Source organism: Notamacropus eugenii, chromosome 7, assembly GCF_028372415.1.
Source record: "Notamacropus eugenii isolate mMacEug1 chromosome 7, mMacEug1.pri_v2, whole genome shotgun sequence".
In the NCBI taxonomy this organism is placed as follows: Eukaryota; Metazoa; Chordata; class Mammalia; order Diprotodontia; family Macropodidae; genus Notamacropus; species Notamacropus eugenii.
The window spans coordinates 493,862-508,041 of NC_092878.1; the positions used below are offsets into that span (position 1 = coordinate 493,862).

The following is a 14,180-nucleotide window of genomic DNA, read 5'->3' on the forward strand; positions in this document are numbered from 1 at the left end:
CATTTGTCTACAAACGTTTATATTTGTATAACCTTTAAAAAGACTTCTTTTGAGCCTTCTGTACTGTCTAACCTACCATCCCATCTCCTCATCTTCAGTGCTAAACCTCTTGGGAAAAAACTCTCTTTATCTAATTCTTCCATTTCCTTTCTCCTCCGTCTTCTTAATCTTTTAATCTGGCTTTTGTCCCCATCTCTCTATTGAATCTACTCCCGTAAAAATAATCAATGACCCCAAAGCCAGTTAACTTTTTCAGTCCTCAGCTTCCTTGATTTCTCTCCTGCTTTTCACAGAGTTGACCACTCCATGCTACTGGATATTCTTTCATTTTTTTTTTATTTTAGAAACATGCTATGATCCTTATTCTTCTCTTACTTCTCCAGCCACCATTTCTTTGTCTCCTTCACTAGTGCTTCATCTTTTTTCTCAGTCCTTTGGATGTCCAAATATTTAATTTCTATCCTTCTCTTTCTTTTTCTATACACTTTGCCTCAGTAATCTCATTCAATTAACATGATTATGTAGATGATCCCTGAAGCTGTATATCCATTCTCAGCCTTTCTTTTGAGCTCCAGATCCACATCTCCACCTGCCTTCAAGATATCTCATTCTGCATGTCCCACCAGGACCTCCAGCTCATCATGTCCAAAATCAAACTTATTATCTTTCCCCCAGACCTGTTTGTTGGGTTTCAATACTGATATTTGTCACACAGTGATTCACCCATTCTCCTGTATTTGAAATCTTGGAGTTCTCTTTGATTCTTCCTTATTCCTAATCTATTGTATCCAATTCAAACAGGTCCAGTTATTTCTACCTCTACAAAATCCTTTGCAACTCCCTTCTTTCCCCATCATAGCCTATGACCTCATTGCCAGTCACTTGTACTATTGTAATACCCTTTCCAGTCAGTCATTCAATAAACGTTTACTAAGCTTCTATTATGTTCCAGACACTTCTGCTAAACTCTAGGGCAGAGGTTCCCAACTTATTTGGCCCTTTAAAAAAAATTACTCAGTCCCCCCCCTGGAAATCTGCTTTTTTGTGTGTCATTTCAAAAAGAAAAAGTGTCATTTAAAAAAATATTTTTTTTTAAAAAAATGAAGCATCTTAAATTATATAATTTATTGTAAATTTGTGGGCTTTTTCCTGCCTTGACATTTTGATGGTGCAATATTGCATCATGTAACCATCTTGTAAACAAGTCATTACATGCACACATTGATGCTGATGCATGCTGGACTTCCCGACAATGCATGACATGCTTACCTGCTGACACTTGCTTGTTAAGACTTGCCAGACTTGATCACTGATCCATTATAACTTACATTTGTATGTTTATTTGGAAAATAATGTAATCACTACTACTTTAACTGTATTATACAATAGAAGAAACATGTACGAACAGTTTTTCAAAATTTTCTTATCTTTTCTTTCCTTATGTTTCCACTGCTCCCTCAGTTTTGTTCAACATTCCCCAGTTGCACCCAAAGCTATTACCATCCCTCTGGATCATTCCAGCATCCCGCAGGGAGCAGTATTGCCCACTTTGAGAACCTGTGGTACAAAAAGAAGCAAAAAACAGCCCCTGCCCCCAAGGAGTTTCCTGTCTAATGGGGGAGAAAACAAGCAAACCAATATGTACAAATAAGCTATATAAAGATAAATTGGAAATAGGAGAGGAAAAGACACTAGAAATAAAAGTTTCAACCGTAACATTATTGCTCACCCAATCCATCCCTTATCCTACTACTAGAATAATTTTTCTTGTATGTCCCCCATTAGACTGGAAGCTCCCTGAGAACAGAGACCAATTTTCATTTTTGTCTTTATATTCCCAGTACCTGGCACATAGTAGGTGTTTGATAAGTATGTATATATGGATTTTTTGAATTTTAGGTACAAATACAGTCATGTCATCATCTTCATTAATTTCCTAGAGCATCCTAAGTGATATTCAGATTTCTTCACCTTGCTTTCAATGCCCTTCATCACGTGGTGCTACTCTGCCTTTCCAGCATTATATTATTATCCTCCATTTCCTCCACCACTTCAACTAAGCTGACCTAGTCAGTTAGTCCCCTGAATGTATCTTGTGATCTTATAGCCTTTTTGTCTTTGCTCACATTGTTCCTTATGCCTTGAATGCCTTTTCTTCTCTCTGACTATTGAATTCCTACCCATCCTTTTAAGTTTAGTCAAATGTCAGCTCCTCCATAAAGTCCTCTTTGCTGCTAAATTCCCTGACCTCTCAGTTGCCAAAGAACATCCTCCTTAAATGACATAAGGAAATTTATAGCTCTCTAATACATTATCTTGTAATTTTCACTTGTATATGTTTTGTTTCTTATCTTACAATACACAGGAATCATGTCTTATCTAAATTTTGTATCTCCCCTTGTACCTGGTCACTTATAGAATTCTATACCAGTAAACACTAATCTTGAATGAGTAAATAGCTGTAGCTTTAAATCAAAACATAGTTATTGCTTTTTTAAAAAATTGCATAACATGTATTAAGCTTTTCTCTAATTAGCACAAACAAAATATCACAGTCAAAAGTATAGTGTTTTTACAGGAATGATAATGATACTTAAATTCAAAATGGAAAGATGGAAATTTTATGATGTAAAGGTAATTCAGAGGTTAGGAATACCCTATGTTCATTTCACCAAATCATGAAATTAAAAAATATTCATCATTCAGTTTTCTGAGTTTGATTACTATAATTGAAAAATCTTTTCTTTTTTTCAAAGGCAGAAGAGGAGAGAAACTATCACATCTTCTACCAGCTGTGCGCCTCAGCAAAGTTACCTGAATTTAAAATGCTACGATTAGGTAGGAAAATGACATGGGGGAGGAGGGCTGATATTATTTTCCACTTACATCTGGGTTAATTAATGAACATCTCAAACAGGAAGCTGTTTACATGATAGCCACCAGGAGGAAGCAAAGGTTTTTTAAGTAAAGGAAATGAATTTTTGAAGCAGTACTTGAAGAAAATTCTCCTAGCACCTACTTATGAGGCAGATCAAAGTAAAGAGTGAATAGAGGCTGGAAATCAACCAGGAAACTATTATAAAAATCCAGGTAGGAGGTGATAAGAAAGGAATGTACTAGAGTAGTGGCTACAGAAATGGAAAAAAAGGGCAGATCTAAGAGACATCAGGGAATTATTGCGGCTTAGTGATGAACTAGAGCCCATAAATATTTCTCTAGAATCTATATAAAGATTGAGATGTTTACTTAAAGCATATAGCAACATTCAAGAAATTAAAAACAGCATATAGCTAACATTGGTTGCTGCTCAGAAATGATGTTATTATTCCTAGTGGTGAGGTTTTCTTTTAAAAAGAAAAAATAATTCTTAAACACTCTGCCGAGTAGTTAATGTTCCTTTATTAGTAAAGCGCTATGTCCAATAAATGAATAAATGAACATTTGGTAGGTTAAAAAAACCCCAACATTTTTTAGACTGATCGCCTTGAACACTTAAGTCGTCCTGCACAATGCTGGGATCTACTTAAAGCTCATTGCTTTTCTCTAAATAGTAGAGATCTGCAGTGATGTTCTAGAATAGCCATGGCTTCTTTGGCTTCCCAAGATACATGGAGTAATTCCTGACCTTTAGCATGGGTTTGGAACTGCTCATTATATTCAACAACAAGCTGGAAGTCCACTAGGCAGCATGAACTAAATATCAGAAGAACTTGATCCTAGTTCCATTTTTGCCACATCCTAGACACTGTCCAAGGTTCTGCAAGGACTGGCAGGTGTAATTGCTGAGCCACTGTTAATGATCTTTGAAAGATCTGAGTGCCACCGGTTTGTAAAAGAGCAAATGTCCTAGTTTTCAGAAAATGGAAGAGAACAGAGTCTGGCAAGTAATAAATTTAATTTGGATTCCTAGCAAATTCCTTGAATGGTTATTAAAAGAATGTTTAGCAAAATCTAGGAAAGGAAGCAATGATCATAAAGAGCCAGTATGACACAGCATGTTTCGCTACTCTTATTGAGAGAACTACCCAAGACAATTCCAAAGAACCCATGATGAAAAATGCTTTCTAATTCCAAAGAAGGACTGATGAACTCAGTACAGTTGGAAGCATACATTTTTCACTTTCTTTCTATTTCTTGCTTTTTGGTGGATTTTGTTTTATTTTTGCAACATGGCTGATATGGAAATGTGTTTTGCATGGCTTCACACTTTCACACACAGTTGCTTTATTTCTTGCCTTCTCAATGACAAGGCAAGAGAATCTGGAACTCAGAATTTTTTAAAGTGAATGTTAAAAATAAAGAGCAAGGGCACAGTAAAAGGACATGTCGTGGTAAATAGACCTTATGCCCCTTCCCTTTTTTTTGACAGGGGAGTGCTGTAGATGTAATTGCCCTAGATTTAAACAAAGTATTTGGCAACTTTCTCATGTTGTTCTCATGGACAGATGTGCCTAGAGACTAGACAATAGACAATTAGGTGAATTCATGAATTGATGGGACCCAAAGAATAGTCATTAATGGTTTGATACTAGCTTGCAAAGTCTGCAGTGAAATTCCCCAAGGATCTGGGTTTGGTCCTGTGGTGGCTAATATTATCATCTCTGACTTAGAGGCATGCATGGTATGCTTATAAAATTTTCAGGTGACACAGAACTGGAAGGGTTAGTTAACACATTGGATAAAAGGCAGGATCCAAATGATCTTGGAAGGTTAGTATTGGAGTAAATCTATTAAGTTAAATTGGGATAAATGTAAAACTCTACATTTGGGTTCAAAAAGTCCACTTCACAGGTATAAAATATGGGTATGAAAAAGAGAGATGTGACTAGACAGTTCTTCTGAAAATGATCTGGGAGTTTTAGTGGACTTCAAACCCAATATGTGCTAACAGTGTGATGTAGAATCCAAGAAAACCAATAGAATCTTAGATTGCATGAAGAGATGCATCCCGTCCGATACTGTTGAAGGGCTGTCATGGGAAAGAAAGATTAGATTTACTGTGCATGGTCCCAGAGGTCAAAGTAGGAAAAATGGGTAGAGATTGCAAAGATGAATATTTAAAGCTTGATGTAAAGGGACGGGGGTAAATTTCCTAACCTTGAGAACTATTTTAGAAAAATAGCTCCTTGAGAGGGAGTGGTAGTTCCTTCTCAGTAGAGGTCTTCTGAGAAAGGCTGAATGACCACTTGTCAGGCATGTAGTAATGGGAATTCTTACTCTGACTCTGCTGTTCTGTAATTCTAGTCTATTCTGTATTCCTGTGATTCTAAGGAACTCACCCATTTTATCTATGCCTCTGCCTTGGACTATTGAGTTCTATAAGTCTCTTATGTACCTTGACATCCTTTAGATAGAGAAGAGAGTGGCCTGAACTAGGGAAAGTATTATAAGGCAAGCTGTTTATATGTGGTAGGGGGCAAGGTTTAGGGAAAGAATCTAGGGAATTGTCTGATAGGATTTAGGGTGACTCTTTTAGCATTATTAAAATAATTTAGAAAATTGTACTAGAAAAATTACTTTTTTTCCACTATTTAAATTGTGAACTTAGAAACAAACCAGATAGGGGGATAGTTAGTCAGTTGCCATTTATTGAGTACCTACAATGTGACTGTTCTAAATACACAAATAAAGGAAAAAAAGGCAGACCTTGTTCTCAAAGAGCTTACTTATATTTTAATGAAGAATGCAGCATGCAAACAAACATGTACAAACAAGATATATAAAGCATAAACTGGACAGAGGGAAGACACTAAAATTAAGAGGTAGCAGGAAAGGCTTCTTACACCAGTTAGGACATTAGCTGAGACTTTATAGAAGCCAGAGAAGCTGGGAGATCAAGAGGGAGAGAGAGTTGCAGGCTCAGGAGACAGCTAGTGACAGTCCTCTGAACTAGGAGACTGACTGTACTATGTGAAGAACAGTAAGGCAGCTAATGTTATGTAGTCAAATGCCAGTGGAGATTACATGGAAAGAGAAATGGTTATTTCTTTTTTATATTAATAATCAATTATTGAATTAGAACCAGGATTTTTTCAGAAACTTGTAGGCTGTTCAATCTTTGAAGGACATTGTTGATGGATGAGATTGCCCAAATCCCTGGGGTTCATGCTTTTTGAAACTAGAGAACCTTAGAAAGAATTTAATCTAAGGTAAATTCTGGCCCATTGTGTTCCACTCAGGCAGGCTTGGGAGAGGGGCATAGATCCTTTGTTGAGATTGGCACTTTTTAAACTGTGGGTTATGAATCCTTATGGGGTCATAAAAAATTCGGCAACAGTAAAAAAGTTTCTGAATGCTCAATGACCAAAAATTAATTCAGAATCAAATGTTGAATCTGAGGTGTTTCTAGCATTGATTCTGAACTTAGAGCATGCACTATGTACTGCCAAAATGGGAAGAGAGGTTGAGAATGGAAAAAGTTTGAGAAACTCTGGTATAGATTGGCCCGAAGGTAGGGGTGGTCTGGTAGTGAGAGTGATCAGTCATGTCCCCCAGCCCCTCCTTAGAATAGGTCCGCTGCTCATTGTAATGTTCACTCTTCTCATTAATTGTTAACCAATCAGAGTTGACTGCCACCCTCAGGAACACCTCTTCTTCTAAGGGCACATAAGCATTGAATGTGCTCCATGAAGGGTCTTTGGCATTTGAGAGTGCCATTGATCCCATTTTATTAAGTATCTGTTAGTATAATTAATAAAATGATTAATTACTGAGAAACTACATCTCTTGAACTTTTTAAATATCACAGTGGCTACTTAGAATTATACAGTACATTGATTAGATTTTTACTTTTGCTTAAAACACAACATTGATGTTACTTTACTTATGTTTAAATTTTACTTGGAACCTGTTATGCTTCATGAAGAGTAGGACAGAAATTGGTTCCATAAATATTTGTTGAGAAACGTTCTGGTTCTCATGCTCGGGACTGGGCAAGGGGCTAGGGAGTGATGAAAATGTTGAGCATAACCCTCAGTGCATCTCTAGCTTGAGGAGACTTCATGTAGGTAATTGCCAAATGGATGGCACAGAGAGGTGCTTTATAAGAATGAGGTCACTTTACCCTTGGGCCAATCTCAGGGTAGACTCTGGAATACATGAGGTCATAGCTAAACCTTGGAAGATAAGTAGGATTTAAACTGGTAGAGAAGAGGTGGCTGGGCAAGATATGAGTGAAAACACTGAAACCAAAACAACACAAAATGAGAAGTAATCTAGTTTTCCAGGTAAGTGAGAGATATGCCTGGGAGGTAAGTATGTTAGCACCAACCAGATTATAGAAGGAATATATATATATATTATAGAATGCCTGAAACTGTACTTGATCCTTAGGCCAGACGTCCCTCACTAGTACACTGGGTTCTGCTGATTGTAAAGCTTTACCTGACTTCTCTTTAAGCTGACTGGCACTGCCAGACTCTTCCACAAGATCATACTTAGCAATTGTAAAGCATTAACTTCTGTCCGCTGATTTACTTAGAAACCCTTGCTGTCATTGCTCATGTCTCTGCCCTTCGTGAGTGTGAGGTTGCATGGAAAGGAATTAAATTTAATTCAGTAAATATGTATTAATGACCTACTTGTTCAGAGCACTGCGATAAGAACTGAGGGAAATAGAACATTTTGATAAGGAACAATCCCCCATGAGGCTTGGCATCATGTAGGAAGATATGACACCTATAACAATAACTCTAACATACAATATTAAATTATAATAGCTTCCTTCTTACCAAAAAAAATGGCTGTAGGTCAAATCAAGTCATTAGGCATTTATTATAATAAGCTCTTATGTTCCAGATTGTGGCTAAGTATGGCTTACTATGTGTGCTAAGCACTTCAAATGCAAGAAGAAATAAAGACAGTCCTTGCTCTCAAAGAACTTAAATTACAATGAGGCAAGACCTCAAAGACCTTTCTGGAAGCTGAAAAGCTTGTTGGGGAAAGAGAGGAAATTGAAGGTACCCAGAATATGGTTGAGAAAGTCCAGTGGAGATGAGTCAATAGCAGAGCTTGAAGAGGAATGAAGATAGACTTGGTCTTGGCTTCCTCCTTAAAAGTGGAGTTTCTGGGAGGAATCAGTGTAGGTACTGCCAGTGTGAGAGATAACCCAGGGTGGAGTTAGCTTCCAGGGTAAAGAGATTTCTGTGCCATGATAGAGATAGTCCTGTGGAGATGAGAGAGCAGCCTGTAAAGCAGGGTACCACCAGACACAGAGTTAAAGCAGTAGGATACTACTGTCGCTATTACAATTATATGGATATGGAAAGATAAGGGCATGACCCCAGGAGATGGAAATGAAAGGACAAATTCAAAAGTAGTGATTGGTTTGGGGTTCCAAGAAGAGAGAGGAGTAGTTAAAGGTGACTCAGAAGTTTTGAGGCCAAGACAATAAAGAAGTCAGAAAGAAGAGCTAGTAATTAATTCTATTGCCGGCCTAAAGGACTTGCTTTTGACAGAAGTTTTTCTTCCTAACATTCATTTGGTTTTGGAAGGGAATTGTAGACAGAAAATTTGGGGAGTGCAGTCATGCAAGAAGCAGTTTTTTTACCACTTATAAAATGAAAAATTCTTTTTTCTTCAATTTCAGGAAATGCTGATTACTTCCTCTACACAAAGCAAGGAGGGAGCCCTGTAATTGACGGGATCGATGATGCTAAGGAAATGGTGCATACAAGGCAGGCTTGTACTTTGCTAGGTAATTTTACTTTGGTCTCCAGGCTCTGTGATCCACAATTTCTATATATGCACAGCATGACTCATGTAGCCCTCATCTAGAATGTTAGCTTGGTTTATATTAGCTGGTGAGTACCATTGGTACTCATAGTTCCTTAGAAAAAGAACTTTTTTTTTCTTTGCCTCACTGCAGCTATTTCAGGATTTGTAAAAATTAAATTAAGTGTAGAACCTAAATCAAATGAACCGTTTCAGATTTAATTTCTGATGTTTTGAGGAAGGGGCCTAACAAATATGACAGTTGCCATACTGACCATCTTTTCCCCAAGTCTTTCTGAAATTGCAGATGTGATATTTAAGTGTGATGTTGTTTGTAAATGGTATTAGGTTTATATATAATGCATAACTTTTAGAGATGAACTAATTATCGTAGTGTATCAATACTATCAACTTATAAATGCTATAGTAAACCTGAAAAGTAACCCTGAAAGGTAACCCCAATTTAGTTCACTTTCTAAGTGAGCAGCTTACTCTTTGAGAGGAATTTCATTGCAAATTAACAGATTGTGAATTTGAAATATTTAATGTAAAACTTGAAAAGAACAAAGAAAATGGAAAAATTCATAACATCTAAGAGACAGAGATACTTTCATTAGATTTAACTCTTAATTAGTCACAGTAAGGGAGGATTCTGCTGGAGACATGGATTATATAATTAAAAATACTTTATGTTTTAGCTAGAATGCATTTTAATATTTTCACGCAAACATAGTTATGCCTAGTGTTCTGGAAAGTGATAATACTTAATACAAAATAACAGAACCATAGAATGAGATTGGATTTAGCAAAAGCTGAAAAGCTGTCTTCAGCTTGCCTCATTTCATAGCTCCTTTTGGTTCCCCCTCACATTAGGAATGGACAGTGTCATCTGTCAGACTGATATACAACATCAACTTGACCAAGACTTCCTTCATTCTCTAATCTTATACTCTGTATGATTTACACCATACTTAGGGCTCACAGGGGGAAAAAAATGGACTGGCTCCTGTTGGGTTTCAGGCTACAGTCTAAGTAAGAATAAACAGATGTTGCTAATGTCTGCAGAGGGCTTTCGCTCAACATAGGGTAATGTAATATACCATGCAATATACATGATTTGTATTGATGAGCAAGATTTGACTATGTGCCCCAAAGTCCCTTTTGTAAAATGTGCTGCTTATTTATTTTCCTGTTCCAATATTATTTTAGGAATTAATGAGTCCTATCAGATGGGAATTTTCCGAATACTTGCTGGCATCCTTCACCTAGGCAATGTGGGGTTTACTTCCCGGGACTCAGACAGCTGCTCAATAGCTGTAAGTCTAAAACATTTAAAAAGTGATTGTAGTTGTATTTTAGGATTAATAATGCTTTTCATTTGGTTTGGTTTTTTAAACTGAATCAAGTCCCAGTGCTTTTATTTTATGACTTCATGAAAGCCTTTTAATCTCTAGAATAACAGTGGAAAACCTTGAGCCTACAAGGGGATTGTCCTTTAACTTAATTTCTTTTGGTTGATGGGGCAGAGTACCATTTGGTCTAAGTATCATTAGCAACAATTAATATCCCAACTTAGACCTGCAGTTTTGAAAATACAATATAGACTTGAAAGTTACTAGTGACCTTCTTTGGAGAATGCCCACCAAAGACCATAGAACCTTAGAGACTATCTCACACAGGGGTTCTTAATCTTTTTGTGTCACAGACCCCTTGGATGTCTGGTAAAGCCTAGAGACCTGTTTTGGGAATGATATTTTTAAATTCATGAAATAAAATATCTGGGACCGAGGAATCCAATTATGTTGAAGTACAGTAAGCAAAATATTTTTTATAAAGCAAGTTCAGTAGGCTTCAGGTTAAGAACTCTTGGTCTACTGTTGTCCTTTTACTTTGTAAAATGCTTAGCACAGTCCCTGGCACCTAGTAAGTGCTATATAAACATTAACCATTATTATTACTATTATTATAGAAGATGAAGGGTCTAATACGTAAATATGTTAAAGGTTTTGCTCCTGAAAGTTTCTCCTTTTGTGCGTGTGTGTTTTAACTTTTTATTCTTCTATGTTTTATGGGTCTCTTGTATGTCTCTCTGAAATTATACATGTTTTGAGACTTTCTCTTTGGGTGTCTTGTCTCTCTTGCTTTGTAGATATCTCTGTCTGCCTCTGACTCTCTGTGTTGCTGTCTTCCTTTAGTATTATAGGATCAAAGATTTAGAGTTGGAAGAGTCTTAGAGGTTAGCTAATTCAACTTCCTCATTTTACAGAAAAGGAAAACTGAAAACAGGAGAGAATAAGTGACTTGCCTTGTGACACATAGAAGTGTCAGAGCCAATATTTGAATCCAGGCTTTCTGACTCTAGATCCATCTTGCCCTTTTTCTTTCTCTGTGTCAGTATATTCATTTTTTTCGTCATCAAAAAAAACCCAGCTGCCCACCTGTAGCCATGAACGTAATTACTTTGCCTAAGCTCAAGGAAGGTAGAACTCCTATAGATTCCAAAGTTAGTGAAACACAGGAAAGCTCTGCTTAGGCGAGGCAGTGTAGCTCTTCCCCACTTTTCTTATTCCTCTCTGTCTTGATCCTTTATTGATTGTAGAACTAAGATTTTTTTCAAAAAATTATTCTGTATTCTAAATAGAAGTTTGTTCTCCGTTCCTGATTTTTAAAAGTTTGTGAGTGTCACACTTTATTTTTTTCATCTTTCATAAAAAACAGTGGCAAACATGACGTGAATCATTTAGCTTGCTCTTGATCAATCAGAATGCAAATTTTCATTATTTTCTGAAATTTTCAAGAAGATAAAGAAATATGACATATAAAGTTACTTTTGCATTTGAGGAAGAAATCTTATAAATCATTTAGATAGTAACATGATGTTGACCAGATGGACAGAGAGTTTGATTTGTGGAGAAAGGTTTGATCCGCATGAACAGAATCTTTTTTCTCTCATTCTATGATCATTATCTTTGTAGTGACCTTAGGCAAGTCCCTAACCTCTGAGTCTCACTTTCTTAATCTGTAAAACCATGGGGTGGTATTAAAGGATCTCCGTGATCCCTTCTAACTCTAAGTCTATGTCCCTGCTACCCCTTCTTTATGGTCTTGGGTCCAACACGGTTCTCCTGCTCACTGAATTCTCTTTGTACCCAGACTTGTATTTCCTGACTTTCTGTGATATTTAGCAAGTAATGGTTGGACTGAAACTATATGAGTTTTCATCTGATTTAGGCTCTGACCTCTTATAGACAAGTCTTATAGAACACACTTTTTTTTTTCAGGTGAATTCACTGATACCCATATGACTAACTTTGCCTTCAATATACTGAATTTCTCCAGATCTTTAGAATTTTAAAAATCAAGAATATTAATATCAGTTTAAAAAACACGTAACATCACTATAAGTCTTTCTTAAAGCTCTAATGTACTTTCCTTGACCTTAAAATACAGAGGAAAGATTGTGCTGAGAGTAGACCAGTTATGCAATTGGTTTAAAGTATTTTCTCAGGAGTTATTCTCATCCTCATCCCTCTCTACTGTTTTGAATTTCCTTCTTTCTTTTTTAGCCAGAATTTTGTCAATTTAGCAGTGACTAGAACTGCCAAAAACGTTGCGTAAAAGCTTCATGGCCTTTGTAGGAGAAAGATGAGTGACAGAGATGAGGTGATATTTAAGAAATATAATTCTGCCAGGTTGCAATCATTTTAAGACTGTATAACCAGGCTGAAGTATGGATGCGTTAAAACTAAATAGTTACCTATTTGGTTTGTGAGTGTTCTCTAAATCTAAGTTGTGTAGATATGTATATACGTGCACCTGTTTAACTTGTTTGACAGAGTTTGGTGACCTGTACTGCTTCATTGCACTACATATTTTTTCTAACAATGCAAGTGTTTTTAGCCCCCTGTTTACAAATTCTCCCCCAAAATGGAACAATTCAGCCAGCTCTCTATCCCAGATTCCTTAAATACTGAGCAAGATAACTTTGTCTGGGTAGCTTGGGTATCCTTATCAGAGTTTCTAGTTCTTACCATATGCATGTTTTCATGTTTTGTTTGCTTTGCTGAAGGATTTTTCTAATCTATGAAAAGTTCTTTTGGGAATTTTAGTCTTCTGTGTGTGGGGCTGCTATGATTTTGAAGATGCTGATCCAGAATTTGCTTGGCTGGCACTATAAATATACATTACCATGATGAAAACAGATGACAGAAGCAGAGAATCAGGACTGAAAAGCTCATTGAATCTTCACTTATAAAAACCTCTGTCGAAATTGTGTCAAGGCTTGCTGGTCCTAAAGTGACTTCATTATCCGTTTCACTACACTAATTAAATAATAGAAAAATTATTGCTGGCCATCATTGTCACCATCAGCAGATGCTTTATTTTTAAGTTTTCTTAAAATGAGATTTCTGCTTCCTTCCTCCCCTCCCTTTTTCTTTTTATGGTTATAATAGAAAACCATATTGAAGATGTATTATCCGAGAGTATCATTCATTTATTTATCCCTTTTATCCTTGATATTGGCATATTTTCTCCAAGATTTAATTCATATGATATTGACTAGAAAATTTGGACTTGAATTTTAATTCAGTTGAGTTTTTCGTAAAACTCTGGATGGAATAGTTTCTGTTCCTTGTTTTAAGATAATATTGGTTGTTATGTCCCTGTTGTGGTTTTACTTAATATAGGTAAATTTCCCATGCTGTTTAGAATAAGTAGTTTCTACATAGCAAAACAGGGAACTTTAGCTCGGGAAGTGATGACTTCCTTCAGAGAAAATAACTATAGAATATACTGACCTACTTTCAAATGACGTAGTGTTCACATACGTACATTTAAGATGCTTATTTTAGAGAATTGTGCCATGATTTCAGTAATGCAGTTTGCTAGTAAATGCTTAATGTATTTGTGTTTAAAATTACTTGGTAGCTAGGCAAGAAGAAGGAAAAATGTAGAAATATGGTGCACTGATAAGAGCAAGAAACCTAGATTGTAGCCCTGGCTCTGTCATCAGTCAGCTCTGTGACCTTGATCTTGGTCATTAACCAGTTCTCTATGCCTTAGTTTCCTCATTTAGGAAGTAGGGATAGTAATGCTGTCTTTATGAACCTAACAGAATCAAATTAGGCTGCGTAATCTGTCATGTATATGGAAATGTTAATGTTATTTGGTGTTTAAATTCAGATAAAATTAAACCAGTTTTAAAGAATTAAATGAAAGTGCTTTGGGAAAACATGAAGCACTATACAAATTTGAATTATCTATAGAAAATGAATAATAATTATTAATAGTTTTCATATTATTTTGCATTATTAGTATTACTACTACAATAATCATCTGATGATGATCCTGGTGAATACTTTTTTTTTATGTCAGAATTTCCCATTTTGTACTTTCTACTTTCACAAATATGTTCTGGAAAATTCATATTATATGACTTATCTAAATGAACCATTTTTCTTTGGCAG

General features: G+C 36.2%; 1 protein-coding gene across 4 annotated transcripts in view; it reads left to right on the forward strand.

Moving 5' to 3' along the window:
• Positions 1-14,180, forward strand: part of MYO5A (myosin VA) — a 232,399-nt gene that overhangs the window by 107,684 nt on the left and 110,535 nt on the right. For all 4 annotated transcript variants that reach the window (XM_072623295.1, XM_072623296.1, XM_072623297.1 and 1 more), the window contains exons 7-9: positions 2,757-2,838; positions 8,588-8,695; positions 9,922-10,028. In XM_072623295.1, the coding sequence (XP_072479396.1) occupies positions 2,757-2,838; positions 8,588-8,695; positions 9,922-10,028 (297 nt within the window). The remainder of the gene's footprint in view (positions 1-2,756; positions 2,839-8,587; positions 8,696-9,921; positions 10,029-14,180) is intronic.